The sequence below is a fragment of the Protopterus annectens genome, chromosome 6.part0 (genome assembly GCF_019279795.1).
Source record: "Protopterus annectens isolate FY-2018-M chromosome 6.part0, PAN1.0, whole genome shotgun sequence".
In the NCBI taxonomy this organism is placed as follows: domain Eukaryota; kingdom Metazoa; phylum Chordata; order Ceratodontiformes; family Protopteridae; genus Protopterus; species Protopterus annectens.
This window is the reverse complement of record NC_056737.1, coordinates 734,598,711-734,613,613: the sequence shown is the minus strand read 5'-3', so window position 1 is coordinate 734,613,613 and position 14,903 is coordinate 734,598,711. Positions and strand designations below refer to the sequence as shown.

At 39.8% G+C, this 14,903-nt stretch overlaps 1 protein-coding gene across 1 annotated transcript in view; it reads right to left on the bottom strand.

Annotated features, from left to right (window-relative positions):
- Nucleotides 1-14,903, bottom strand: part of KTN1 (kinectin 1) — a gene marked incomplete in the record, with an annotated part of 2,305,074 nt that overhangs the window by 1,264,243 nt on the left and 1,025,928 nt on the right. The window contains 2 exon segments of the mRNA XM_044074427.1: nt 565-624; nt 772-862. Coding sequence (XP_043930362.1) covers nt 565-624; nt 772-862 — 151 coding nt within the window.

The following is a 14,903-nucleotide window of genomic DNA, read 5'->3' as shown; positions in this document are numbered from 1 at the left end:
TATTCTCACTGAAGTCCTTACAAAACAGGCAGTAACTGGTCTTGTGAGAAGAGCATACAGTACAGGAACACAGAATGCCTGCCTGCTTCATTACTTTCTGCTACAGCTTTAAGATCGCTTTTCTTTGGAATTCAGTTTAACCACCAGAGAATACTCTGAAAAACTTCATTACATTTAAGGTGACAAAAGCAGGAAAATAAGAACAAGCACTACTGTGCTGAACATGAAGGACTATAACTAAATGAAGACCTTGTGCAGGACCTGCTGCCTAACATTAAACTCTGCCGGAAGAACTCCACATACTAAAGACATTTCAGAATGAATACTAAGGACCAGCTACCTAAGACTCCTCATCTTCTAATATTGCTATTTAATGATTTAATACATAAATGAATTTCATGAATAAAGAAATCAGTTAAAAAAAAACTAGCTCTAAAGCCAAACTGAAAACTATTTATCTTCACAACTATAAATAAAATGCACACATTTATTAGTAACCACATTCACTCTACCAAGACTTTGTGAAACACTACTCATCACAAAAAAAATATGCAATAGGTTTACCTGTTCAGCCTGAGAACTCTGAAATTCTTCCTTCAATTTATTATTTTGCTGTTCCAAAGCCTTTAGAAATAGATACAACAAACAGTGTTGGAAAATGAAAATGTCAGCTACTAAGAAACACAGCTTTTCAAAACATGAAATGCAAAACAATAAACAGAACAATGCAACAAAGCAAACTCTTTGCTGCCTCTTAACATACAGCAATACCTGAATAATTTTGTCCTTATTTGCTGATTGAAGCAATTCAGTTTGCAGCATTTCTTCTACAGCCTTAATTCTTCCATCTTTTTCATGGATCCTAAAATATCAGAAATGAAAATTAGGCTGCAGAATAAGAACTATAATACCCTTAAGAAAATAGAAAACTGACAACTCCAAATGTAAAAAACAAATTGAAGCATGGGGATGCTAAAAAAGCAAGACAGAAAACTGAAAGTAACAAAAATTAGTCACAAGAAGGTTATTTACACAGGCCCAATAAGTAACACTGGATGATCTATCGATTTAAGTCAGCAAAATTCATTAGAAAGTCACTTTCAGGTCTTTTCTCTTCTGCCACCATCTTATGTTTCCAATTACATAAAGAAAAAAAAGACCATAACACAGGGGAAGCTTGATTTTCACTTCCTTCCCACCAAGAAGCTGGCAGTTTAGGGCTCTTATTGGGCAATTCCATCTCCTGAACTGAAGTGTGCAACCTAGAATACAAAATGCATGCTGAAGAGGAGTGAAGCAGAGATAGACAGGGAAGGAGTTCAGCTGTCCTACAGACTGAGAAGCCTTAGAAGATGTGGAGGTATTGTAAATGTCTGCATAACTAAACTAAGTTTCTTAAACATGTTACAGTCGGTAGACAATACATGATAAACGAGCAGCAGGCAGCAAATCTGAAGAAAATATTAGAGATTTCTAATTAAGCAGTGCATTAAGAGCCATCTAGACACCCCCCCCCCCAAAAAAAACATCCTAGCCTCAGATGCTGCGTCTAAACTAAAATGCTTAGCTAAGATGAAGGCAATATACCACTTCACATCACAGCAGAAAAAAAAAAAAAACTATAATGTCCAGAGGTGACTGCTTAAGACCAAACTGTCCTTGAATGGGTCATCTGGTCAGGAAATAATCCATTGCAGTAACCTAACCCTGTGAAATGATTTTGTTTTTGTGCTAACTTTATCTTAAAACTGGAAATAAAAGTGGTTCACAATGTCTAAATATATACAATTTTATCTATTTTAAGGGGAATTTTTCCAGCAGATTAGTGGGGTAGCCATGGGGGCAAGGTGTGCCCAGATATACACTAATTTGATCTTGTCTGGTTGGGAAGAAAAGCTTATTAATAGTCAGTACAATAATTGTTTGACATTGTATAAGCATTTTTTTTAGACTTGTATATTTTGGACTGATGCATTTGAGAAATTTTTGGATTTTTTCAATATATTACTAATTCTACTGAGTTCCTATGTTTTACATACAATATTGGGTATAATGAAGTGAATTACTTGGACGTTACTGTTTACAAAGAGTGATACGTATAGATCTGAGGTTTATAGGAAGAAAACTTATTCTAATTTGATTCTTCACTACACTAGTGCACATCCCTTCCACCAAAAGAAGGTTATTAATTAAAGGGCAATTTGTAAGGATTATATAATAACTTCAGATAAGAATGAATTTCTCAGGGAATTTAAAGTTTTGAAGGACATGTTTGTCAATCTAGGTTACCCCGAAGATTTGATTCATGAAATCCGTCATGAACTTTTGAGGACAGAAAAGATAAATTTGCCCTAATCTTGGGAATAAAAGACAGTTTCCCACTTAATGATGAGGTTGGTTTTGACCCCTCTGTTAATGAGGTTGAAATGGATGCAGGTTATAAATGTGCATTTATGATCGACTATAGTGGAGACTCTGGTGTTATTAGGAAAATTATGGAAAAGGAATGGGCAAAATTTGCTAGCTTACTTAATCTTAAGTTGAATTTTAATATGCCTCTGAAATGTACTTCTAGAAAAGGTAGAAACATTAAAAATCCACTTCCCATCACTGCCCTGCCCTACACCAACTGAACTGGCTTGAGCTGTCCAATTACTTCATCTGTATTCAACTTGTCCAAGCACACAAACTTATTTTCTCCCCCACTCTCTGTCCCTCTCTTGCCACCACCTTTAAAATGCACCAAACCAAATAGACTTTTGAGATGTAATTCCCAAAATCTAATTGAACTGCATAAACCTGCCCATCCACCAGGCAAACATCTAATGTCCTTCTCTCTAGCACGCCATTGGAATTCCCTCCCACCTCTCATATGCATCACCAGCAGCCTCACTTCATTCAAAACCTTACTTTACACACTCCTAACTTCACTATGGGAATGCTCTTGCTCCCACCCCACATAATCTCCCTACAATATAGCTACTCTCTATAAGCTATAATTCACAATAGCCTCCCATTGTTTTGTACCCCTAATAAACTCTAGGAATTGGGTATAATTCAGTAGCTTAGAAATTAACTGCATGAATTAGCATAACTGTTAAAAAAAATTTAGACCATTTCTGTTACTGCATTGTGCAAATATGTTAAATTGTTATAAACTTTGTTTGTAAATATCACTCTTATTCCATTGTACTAATATGTGCACTCTACTAATGTGTTTTTCTATTTGTTTAATTTTGCTTCATTTGTGCACATTACATTTCTCGAATAACTTTTATGTTAAATCTGTAATTTTTCCACAGGACTCCATTGAAAACAGGCTCCTAGTGGCCCAATGGACTATCCTGGCAAACAAACTATAAATAATTAATAAATAAATTAATTAAATAAATAAATCATTTATTGGAATACAATTATGGTACTAACAAGAAGCAAGGAAGGAAGAGGAGGGGTACATTTAAGTGTGGTATGTGCCCACAGTACCCATATATTAGTAATGTGGAAAGTATATTCCTCGAATCAAGGGGTAAGAGTATCGTGGGGAAAATGTACAATATTTGCAAGAGGAGTGAGGTGGTATATATTGCAATTTCCATGACCTGTAAAGCATTTTATGTTGGAAAGTCAGAGAAAATTAAAGAAAAAATATACGAACACTAATACTATTCGGAACAAAAATCTAAAAAAATGCTTTACATAAACAAACTTTAGAATGTGTTTTAGCCAAGTTTCAATTTTTTGGGTTAGAAGAAATACCCAAAGACATAAGGGGTGGTATGTGGGAAACAAAAGAAAGCTATATTGGCAAATCATTTTATATGCCAACAGACCACCTGGGTTAAACAATGTGGCTTCCCTAGCCCCAGTATTAAAACTTAGAAGCAGGTAGGCTTTAAAAATAGCAGCTTTGAATTGAAAAGTTGATCCTCCTTATGTGAAGGTTATTTTATTTTTATTATATTCATTTTGTACTAAGACTGTCCATTAGATGGTGCCATGGATTAATAAATAGTAAGAGGCCCTCCATTGACTTATTTACTTAAATATTTTTTATATTCGGGAAGTTTTAACAATAGATTTGGTTAATACTGAAGGTATGTTTTATGATGTATCATTTTAAACTAAGCATTTTAACTGTCTTTTACTGTATTTTACATTTCAACATTTATATGTTTATCTAGGTAAAGTGATCTTTTGTGTTTTAGAAAGAGGGTATTTTATGGTAGGATCATTGTTTCATATCGAACAGGATCCTATTGGTGGTTTGGGATGGTTGTTAAGGATAAATGATAAAGTGTGCTTGCATCTGAAGACGTCTTGTATTGATGAAAACTCTGGCGACTTGTTGGAGGGATTTGGGTGTATTGTGTGATTTTGTCGTACACCTATAAAAACCTTCAAAACCTGTTATTGGTGAGACCCTTCTGTCAGTGCCCTTTGGTTACTTATTGGTCAGGAAATAATTTGTCACAGTAACCTAACCCCATAAGATGGTCTTGGTTTTGTGTGCTAGCTTTATATATTAAAACTGGAAATAAAAGTGGTTCACAATGTCTAAATACAAAAATACAGTGCATGTAATATTCTAAGCTCGAACACCTAGCTTACACAGGAATGCTTCACACTGCCAAGACTTCTCCAGAAAAAAATGAAAGATTAATACACTGGTTTAGGACAAACTCAAATTCATTTCTGAAGAAATGAAGGATCAGGAAGAATCCTGTGAAAAGGCAAAATAAGTGCTTCATATAGAGAGAGTCTGAAGCTCAGACACCTAGTATGTGACTGCCAGTATAAAAAATAGTTTCAAAGAAAGAAAATTAGATCAGATGAGGTCATTTTCAATGGGTAGTAGAGTTATTCTCTTAACACTAAATTTTTAGCTCATTAAAGCAGCAAGAACTATTACTGAAGGTTTTAAATCCTTAAAATGTCTAAAAAAAAGTGTAAGCTACATCTAGTTGAGTTACAAATCTCAACAAAGACTTTCACAGTCGAATAGAAAGTATTGACAGAAAGAATGCATATATAATCTGAACTCAACAACTTCTATGAGCAAGAACAATGGTAAGCCCTCTGAGTGCTGCCTAAAGGCAACGGTATTCTGATTCTCTACAAAGCTTCTCCTTGACAAATAAAAGGATCTTGCATACATCATCGAACATTCCCATATCTGCAATATGGCTATGGACTTACGAGAAATACATTAAGCCCGAACACCTTGGGATCCAAACGGGTCTATATTAGATAACCGAATGCTTAAAAAAGCGAACGGTGATTAATCGACCCTATATAAGCGAAAGCTTACAATTTCGAACTGTCAGAACAGGGATTTTTTTCCTAGGGTAAAAAAATCGCTGTTCCAACAAAAAATAAATAAATAAAACACATTAAATATTACATTAAGTGGGGGGCTTTGCCCCCCGTGCCCCCCACAACCCCTACTTAAATATACCAACTCAGAGAACGTACTATAGTGCTGAAAACGGCAAACTAACGAAACGGCCAAGCAAATTCTTTCCCAGGGAAAGAATTCGCTTAAAAGCCGCTTCGATATTTTGCTGCTTCAGGCTTCTGAGTTCGCCCAAGATGCATTCAAAAGAATGCGTCTTCGGTCTTCTAACAGAGAACCTCCAAAACTCACTAAATTACGTGACTTTGCTCTTGAGCGAACAAGGAAGGTAATCAGGGTGGGGAGTACATTCATCTTTCGCAACAGGAGAAAACTTTCATAACAGCCAATATCAAACAGTCAGAACTACCTTGGAAAGTAGTAAAGATTCCAAAATGCACTCTACATTGAAGGAAAAGGAAAGGTGTAAGTGAAGCAAGCAATCAATTGCAGGATCAGCCATTTAAACAGCAAAAGACTTGAAAGTGCTATATTTTCTGCTGGGCTAAAAAGGTTACATACCTTACTGTAACTCTAGACAAAAAGCACCTTGAACAGAAGCAAACATAAATGTGCAAGCACTTCCCTGCCCCCACAGCCCTCTGTGCACTCCAGCAAAGCTCAGAGGGGCTGGGTGTAGATATCTCATTTTGGTGAAGGTCGAAAACTGAAATGGGGCTGATCCTATCAAACGTTTTCCAAATAAGATATCCCAAAAGACTGAAAAGGAGAAAATGAAGAAAAGAAAAAAAAAAAACAGGCAGATCAAAGCAAAATCATAAAAATGTGTCAGTTTTTCAGTGGGAGGGGAAAGGTAGAAAAGTGCATTGTTGGTCAAGTTGCACTTGATCTGGTGGTACAATAAGCAATGTAACAACCTATCATCACAGGGTCATCTTCATCTGCATTTTGTGAATATGTTTAGAGACCATAACAGTGAACTGAGACCCAGCAGTGAACAAGATGATGGTGCATTATTTCTATCCTGGCAGGCCCAGAAGTTCAGACTTAGTAATTCAGTCCAAAGCCTTGGATAAAATCCAGGCTAGTACTAGAAAAAGGTTAGCGAAAAAGGATCCTATAGTATTCACAGATCTCATTCACAAGGATTCATCTATATCACGCATTAAATGCAGCAAGAGCTTGAACAGAAAAGCATCAAGCACACCAGAAACAGCTTGCTCCTGCTGGTCTAACAAAATATTATAAAATGGGACAACCAAGCAGCCTAACTATAAGATTATCAACCCTATGCAAAGAATACAAATGATTATACCATTATTCCAAAATGATCCCTATGGATTAAGTAATTGTGTTACTTAATCCAAACATGCAAGACGAAATGGAAAACTTTGCCTTGGTTGCAACAGTATGGCAAGTAACTCAGATACAGTAAGCCCAAAGGCAACTTTAGAGAGAAACTGAGGGTCTGTGAGAAACGTACAGCAGTGCAAGTAAACGTACCACAACAGCAGATGTTTGAATGATCACTTCTCCGGTAGCCTTAGCTATATGGGTTTTATCCTGCATAGGATATAACAGAGGGCCAGCTTCCAAACCTTCAGGGCACCTTTCATGCACCCAAACCATCAGTCAGGTCGTGCTGAGCAAACTAAAAAGACAAGCTGGGAGCAAAGGCCTTCAAGACCATTCATGCCAACACAGAGAGGGAGGCGGAGTCCTGAAAGGACAATGCTAGGAATAAAATAAATGTCCACTCTCTGTGGACAACACACCAAAAAAATGAGAAGGATAGAGGGAGGGAGTGGCTACTGCAGCAGTGATCATTCAAACATCTACTGTTATGGTAAATTTACTTACACAACCGTACTATGCTCATCGTACTGATCACTACTACAGTAGGCTTAGGTACATAGGTAGATTACCCAAGCTAACTACATTTGGGAGGTAGAAGGAGAAGAGTCCAGGAGCCCCTGGAGAACGATCCCAGCAAAGCCTGAGTACACCTAGTGAAGGAATCAACGTGTTTTGTAAAATTAAGTACAGATGACCAAGTCACAACTTCTAGTATACTTCTACAATCTAACCCTTTCCAAAAAGCCATGGATGAAGCTAAGACCCTGGAAGAGTAGGCCTTGACCCTCACTAAAACAGTTTTATTGTGGCAAATATAACAAAACGTAACACCCTTAGACATCCATTTGGAAATAGTATGTTTTGACAAGTTCTCACTTCTTACCTTCACAAGAAATTAACTGATCCGAAGATCTGAAGGATTTATTTATGTCAAGATGGTACTCTGGATGTCAACAGACAATTCTGGTATTGAGTACTCTTTCCCCCTCATTTTAGGTTCATGAAAGAAAATGGGAAGGTGGATAGTTTAGCATAAAGTAAACTCGGATACCACTTCAGACATAAAACAAGGAATAGTTGACTCAACACCATAAGGGCTTGCAACTCGGATACCTTTCTTGCAAAGGTCAAAGCAATCAGTAAAACTATTTTTTTTTTTTTTTATTTTGAGAACATTAACACAGCCAGGTAGCAATAAGACCTCAAGTAGGGGCACTAGTTTTCTTGGGTGGCCTCTTATGCAAAATCTGTTTCATAAACATGTTTAAACAACTTTATTAAATCATTTAAGACATAGGCAAATATACTCTAAAAGAAAAAAATTAACATATTTCCATTTAAAAATAGTACACATCACACATTTTCTTTGCTATTTTCATCAGTCCAACATTACAAAAAATACTGAATTCCTGCCCTCCCAACCGTACTCCTCTTGCTTCTGAACATTATTAAATATATATCATTCCTACAATTTGCACTTACTTGTATGTAACTTGCTTCTTCCCTTTTCGAAAAGTAACTCATCTTTCATATACAGGGTGATATGAAAATACACAGACAGAGGAGGACCCATGGGCAGAGATGCCGAATGGCCAATAAATGAACCATGATGGAGGATTAAGAAAGGCCACAGGACAGTAACTCACACAAATATTGTAAAACCAGAAGACAACTAACACTGAATGGGTGCTGCTTATGTTGTTGGCACCAACTAGAAACCCTTTTCCATCTACCAATATGTCAACTTCTAGCAACATGTTTTCTTGCCTCCATTAGTAACTGCTGCATATCCTCAATAAACAGGTGCCTTAAAGGAATTAAGACCCTATCATCCAGGCAGTCAACTGACGTTGACTGTGGCTGGGCTATCTCAAACATCCCTGGGTCTTGTATGAATAGATCCATGCTGTGAAGAAGCTTGTGATAACTGGACCCTGGTCACTTACAAAACAGTGGAGAACCACAGTTGCCTATACTAGGAGGAAGTCACCTCATGATCTTCGGGGATTCTTTCTGACTCTTCAGAAGTACACTGGATAACAGTGGAAAGGGTGGAAAAAACATACAGGAACATTCTTGTCTGGGGAAAAAGGCACGTCTTCCAGACCTTCTTGTATGGAGTTTTGCAGCAGAATCTTGCAAGCTGATTCTTCCAAGAGGATGCAAATAGGCCTACTTGAACTCCCCAAAGCTGAAACAAATTTTAGAAGATCTCTTGATCTAGTTTTCATTCATGAGGTTCTGCCTTGGTCCTGCTCAGCTTGTCTGCCACACAGTTTTGCTCACATGGAATGTAGGATGCCTGATGAGTGAGCCTGTGCTGTGAAGCTATATCCCAAACTAGCATGGTTAGTCTGCAAGAGAGAGGGGGGTGTATGACCTGGCTCTCCCTTGCTTGTGATGAACCACATTACTAAACAACCTGAACAGGTGATGGGGACCAAAGATGATTGAGAGAGTTGAGTGCCTTGATCAGGGCAAGCATCTCCTTGATAATTATATGTTTGCATCTATCTGTGTTCTTCTAGCTTCTCTGGCACTGAATGCCAAAGAAGCTGAAAATTAATGTGTACAAAACAGTGGTGTGACCATTATTATTGTATGGTACAGAAACCCTAGCAATAAAGGCAGATGAGGATTGCCAGAGGTGATAGAAATGAAGTGCCTTAGACAGGATGCACAGTGTGAGACATGTGATGAAACCGTGACATAAAAGTAGAAGCCAAAGTAGCTCCAACTGTAGAAAAGATCAGTGAGAACAGATTACAATAGTTTGGGCACATGCAGAAAAGCAGAAGACAATCTGCTGAAGAATATTTATGACCGACAGAAAGAAGGTAACAGTAAAAGAGGCCGTCCAGCAAAGAGGTGGATGAATTGTGACAGATATAATCTGAGACAGACGGTCAGGCATGAGAGTCAAAGGAGGCAGGAGTGTGGCACTGAATCGAGAGAAATTGTGACCGCTAACATGACACTCCAACTCCATGAAGAAAATAGGGGAAAAGGGGTTTGATGATGATGATGATCCATCCTTGGTGTTCCACACTTCCTGCACTTTTATCTTTCCTGAAACTGCTCCCCAAGCAAAGCCCAAAGCTTCTGTGGTGACTGCTTTGAAGCAGGAAGGGAGAAGGAAATACCTGGATTTAAGGATAGCTGTCTCCACCAAAAAATTTCTCTTCTGAAAAACCCCAGCAATGGGATTTGAAAAGAAAGGGAGCTGATGTGGAGATCAAAGAGATTTCAGATAACACTGTACCTTTCTCATGTGGAATCTTGCCAGGGGTATCATGAGAGTCTTAGATAACAAAATCCTGAGGTATTCTCTCAAAGTGAGTGAACAGGAAAACCTCAGAAATACATCTAGATAAAGACCTGTTTTTTCCTGTGGAAGAAAAGCTCTTTGAACTGAGATGTATAGTTGATATTCCTGGATCACAATCCTGTGTGAAAGAATCAAGACTTTTCAGTGTTCACCTGGAATCCCAGCTTGTGCAAAATATCTCTCACCAAAGACAGAGATTTCTTACACATTGAAAAAGACTCTGCAAAGATAAAGTCTAAATCTAGAAAACTGCGGTTGTGTACACTTACCATAAATGTACATGTTAAGAGTGCATTCACTGTTGCAGTCCTGACTCGGTGGATTTCTTACTGTGGAAGCCCTTGGCTGGCCGGACTACCAGAGAAAAAAATTCTCCCTCCTCTTAAGGCTGGCAGACGCTCTACCCTGATGTCAGTATGCTTGGATATAAGGAGAGCCAGCTGGCAACACATCAGTTTTTTCTTGCCCCTTAGAAGGTAGGAGCACCCTAGTGAAGCATAAGCAAGGGACAAAGGTAGAAAAGGGGTGTGCAGGGTAAACACCCAGGGGGGGTCCTCTGGTTAGTGTAGAAAAAGAAGCATACTGTTGTAGGCAAAAAGGGGGTAAGGAGGGAGGGAAAGAAGACTGCAACAGTGAATACACTCAAACATCTACATTTATATTAAGTGCACACAACTGTACTATGTTCGAGTTTCATTGTTACAGTCCTGAGTTGTGGGATGAGTCCAAAAGCTAAGATGACGGTGGAAGGAAATTTACAGAGAAGAGAGGCTGCCTTGCAAGATGGGAGAAAGAGACAAAGCCATCCCAGATCTGGCATTGCCAGAGAGCACCAGACCAGAGCTGTCGAAGGCAGAGGCCCCCAGAGGAAGGGATGGCTCTGAAAAGGTCAAGGTCAGAGCGGATAGCAACTCCGAGGATCCAATGTCAATTCCTTGGGTCCGGGACCTGCTTTGCTCCAACAGAATTAGAGCTGAGCCAGTCTGGGATACTGTCAGAGATGGGGAAAGGAGTATCCTACAATCTAACACCGGTCCACTCGGGATCACCAGGCCCTGCCACTATGAAGCCAAGTGGATCGGGGGAGGCGGCTGAGGTATCAGGGTCGGAGCTCTCATAGATCAGAGAAGGCAAAATCCCCAGCTGGATCTGGGCTTTGAGAAAACTCATCATCAGAGCCATATCTGAATGAGAGAGCTGAGAGGACAGGGAAGAATGTTTCAACCTCACTGGAGATAAGCTTGCCCGGGCGGTCTGAGCAGGGAAGAGGGACTTGCTCCAGTGTGGAGTATGAATCAGAGACCTACAATCCGGGTGGGTGTGACTCCGAGTCCACTCCAGAGAAGAGGAGCTATGGATCCTAATGACCTCTGACAGCCCCAAAAGGCTCCTCGGACCCTAGGTCAAGGGATCCGGCAGGGTGGGAGGTTTGGTCGGTGTAGATTCCCCCGGATTTGAGACACCTCTCAGATCCAAAAAGAAGCGAACCACTGATGAACCCGATAGGGATGGATCCAAAAGCTTCTTTCACTTTTCAGAAGCAGACGCAGACATTTCTGGGGAAGCAGAGGGGGGCTGCTTCTTTTGGGAAGGAGTCTAGACTCCAGAGGAGAGAAGAAGCCCCCTCAAGATGAGATTATTCCTCCTATCAGCAAGGGCCCCGAGACTGAAAGCCAAGCAAATATCGCACAGCATCTCCAAGTGTCCTGGACCCAAGCAATATATGCACCTCTTGTGGGCATCAGATTGGGGAATCTTATGCCAAGAGGCACACCTCAAAGCCAGAAGGTTTGTCTGACATGCTGCCAGGTACTCATACAAACACGCACTCTCAGACACCAGCTGCACACTAACTACAACTAAACTACAACTTAAAAATAGCAGGATAGCTTTTTTTTTATTTTAAAGGGAAAGAGAAGGGAAAAGAGAAAAGGAAAGAAGAAAAAACGAAAAGGGTGGGAAGGACCTAATGCCAGCAAAAACTAAAGTAGCTTAGCTGGAGGGGAGGTAGTAATTAAGTTTAATTTTAACTATTTAGCTCTAGACTAGAGAGAGAAAGAAGGAAGAATCCCAAGAGAAAATTTGAAAATTTTACCTAAACTGGAGAGGCTCGCAATCACATCAGTCCGTAATGGCAGCAAATGAGATCTGGGGGTTTGAGGTGGAGTGAGGCATCATGGGAGAGGGAGAAGTTTGATGCTCAAAATGTACGTCTTAGAAATGGCCGGCTTGGATCACAGGACAGATCCTAAGATCCATTTGTGATGCATAATGAAATAGACACCATTAGATACAATTCAATGTGGAAAGGGATGATGAAACTGAGAGAAACTTAAGGAGGGACTGGAATTTTGGATGCAGACCTTTAAGGAGAATAAAAATAATCATACAGAACATTATATCTATAAAGTAGCAGAAAGCATCCCAAGAACTAAGGCAACACGGGAATGGAGAAATGAGATTCTGCTGATAAGGATGACTGCAATTAGGGTTATAGACAACAGGCAAGAGGGGCTGGAATTTATTGGAGAAAACTGGCAAAGGAACCAAGGTATTGTGAGCAAATAACTAGAGAGGGAAAGATGGTAGAATCGGAGGATGCCATGAACTTACTTGGATTGCAGGTTAAAGACTGCCTTCCCTATCAAGGATTGATATCAGAGTATAGGCAAAGAGAAAGAAATGGGGGAGGAGTCTTAAACAAAAGACCAGTACTGGTAACATTTTTTGTAGAATCTAGAACAGAAGTTGCCATTAAAAAAGGAATAATTAGTATTGCTTATAAAACCATACATAACTATAAGAATCAGTAAGAGGAAGTTAGAAAGGAATGGAAAGAGACTGGATAAGGAATTTACAAAGAAACAATGGGAAGATTCATGTACATCTCCCAAATATGAAACAAAATCTAGAAGATTTAGCATTTTTGCTTGGAAATGTTTACATAGATATTTTTATACCTCAAGCAGACTCCAGAGAATTTTTCCTCAAGTACATGGCAAATGTTGGAGGTGTGAAGGGGAAGAAAAAGGTAATTGGGAACAGATTTTCAGGGAGTGAGGTGAGTTGGCGGACTTTAGGGATTCCCTGTGGGAGGCACTGTCAGAGATGTTGGGTGGGCAGATTGGTGTGTCAAGGGAGATGATTTTTCTGAGCTATGATACCGAATCAGAATTGCCTAGACATGCTAAGGCCTTGCTGTGTCTGTTTATGGAAGCTGCCAAAACAAGCAATTACTACAAAATGGAAACCAAAATCTAAACCAACTATACTAGAAGTAGTGAATATAGTAAGAGAGATAAAACAACTAGAATGGAGATCTTTAGAAACTGGTAGGAGCAAACTACACAGGGAAAAAATTGGAACTGTGGGAAAAATGCATACAGGGTAGGAAGGAGGATTAAAAGAAAGCAGTACTTAAATGAGCTACGCACTGTGACTTAAAATGATTGGGTAGATAAGCATACCTCTCAACCATACTGAATTCCTCAGTATTTACCAGTTTTGAGGGGAAAATAATGGAGTGCCACGAATTCCCGAGTAGCCCCTTTAATTCCAGATTTTTTTATTCATTTACTTTTTTTTTTTTTTTTGTATTACAACTTTAAATTTATGGCTGACGTCACCACGCATCACCAGTCTACAGGGAGCATGTGTAAATGACATCAGCTTTGCTGGACTGTTATTTTGAACTGTTCTGGAGGGAAGGGAATATAGCAGACAATTGCCCAGTACCCAACTAAATGCTGCTTCAGGTTAGGTAAAAAAAATGTGTATTTTAGTAAAGCAGAGAGTAATTCATCAGTGCATGGCGATTTAGGGGTGTGTACGTCTGCTCCGTGTACTCAAGAGTAAGTCTGAGAAATCTAGTGCAACAGAAAAAGAAGTTATGTACTCACCATAACGTTCCATCGGAGTAGTTATACTTCATTTTCTGCAACCTGTGGGTATTTGGATCCATATCGGATCCGAGCCAGCAACATTTTATCAAGCATCTGCTCCAAGCTCTTCCCCTTACCCATAATCCCTCACCTCTCCTACCTTCCTTCAGATCGAGTTTGCCACTAACCAAACTTATTAGCAACTCAATAATGTTAACCTAGAACAGGTTCAGGGGGAAGGAGGGAGGGACGGTTGCAGAAAATGAAGTATAACTACTCAGATGGAACATTATGGTGAGTACATAACTTCTTTATCTGAAGTAGTTAACTTCATTTATCTGCAACCTGTGGGACAGAGTCCCCAGCTACCAAAACTCCTGGGAGGCCCTCGTGGAAGGATAATCCTAAGCACCGCAGAGAGAACAGTGTGAAAGGCTTGTAACGCTAAAAGCACTGCCCTCATCTCCAGAACACTGATATGCAACCTGGTCTCTGTTTGGAATCGTGCCTTGGACTGTCCTTCCCAAAATGTGCCCCCCCCAACCTGAGCTGGGAGGCGTCCATGGTCACTGTGGCTTGGGCTGGGGATGTTGAGAATGGGCGACCTGCCAAGATTTCCGGCGACTGGAGCCACCAAAGAAGAGAAGTCTTGCAGGCTTTGCTGATCCGTATAGGGTAGTCTATGGGGAGGTCTAACCAAGACCACTGAACTGCCAAGGTCCACTGAAGCACCCTCATGTGAAGGCGCGCACATGGTAAAACTGAAATTGCTGTTGTCATGGAACCTAGGGTGCAGAGAATGTTGCTCGCCATCGGTGTCCTGGGGTGAATGATCACTGACACATGGGCCCGTAGGTTCTGGACCCTGTCCTGAGTGAGAAAAACTTGTAAAAGTAGAGAGTTCAACCGTGCCCCTATGAATTACAAGGTCTGTGTCGGATTTAGGCGGGACTTGGAGATGTTGATGGTGATCCCTAGATTGACT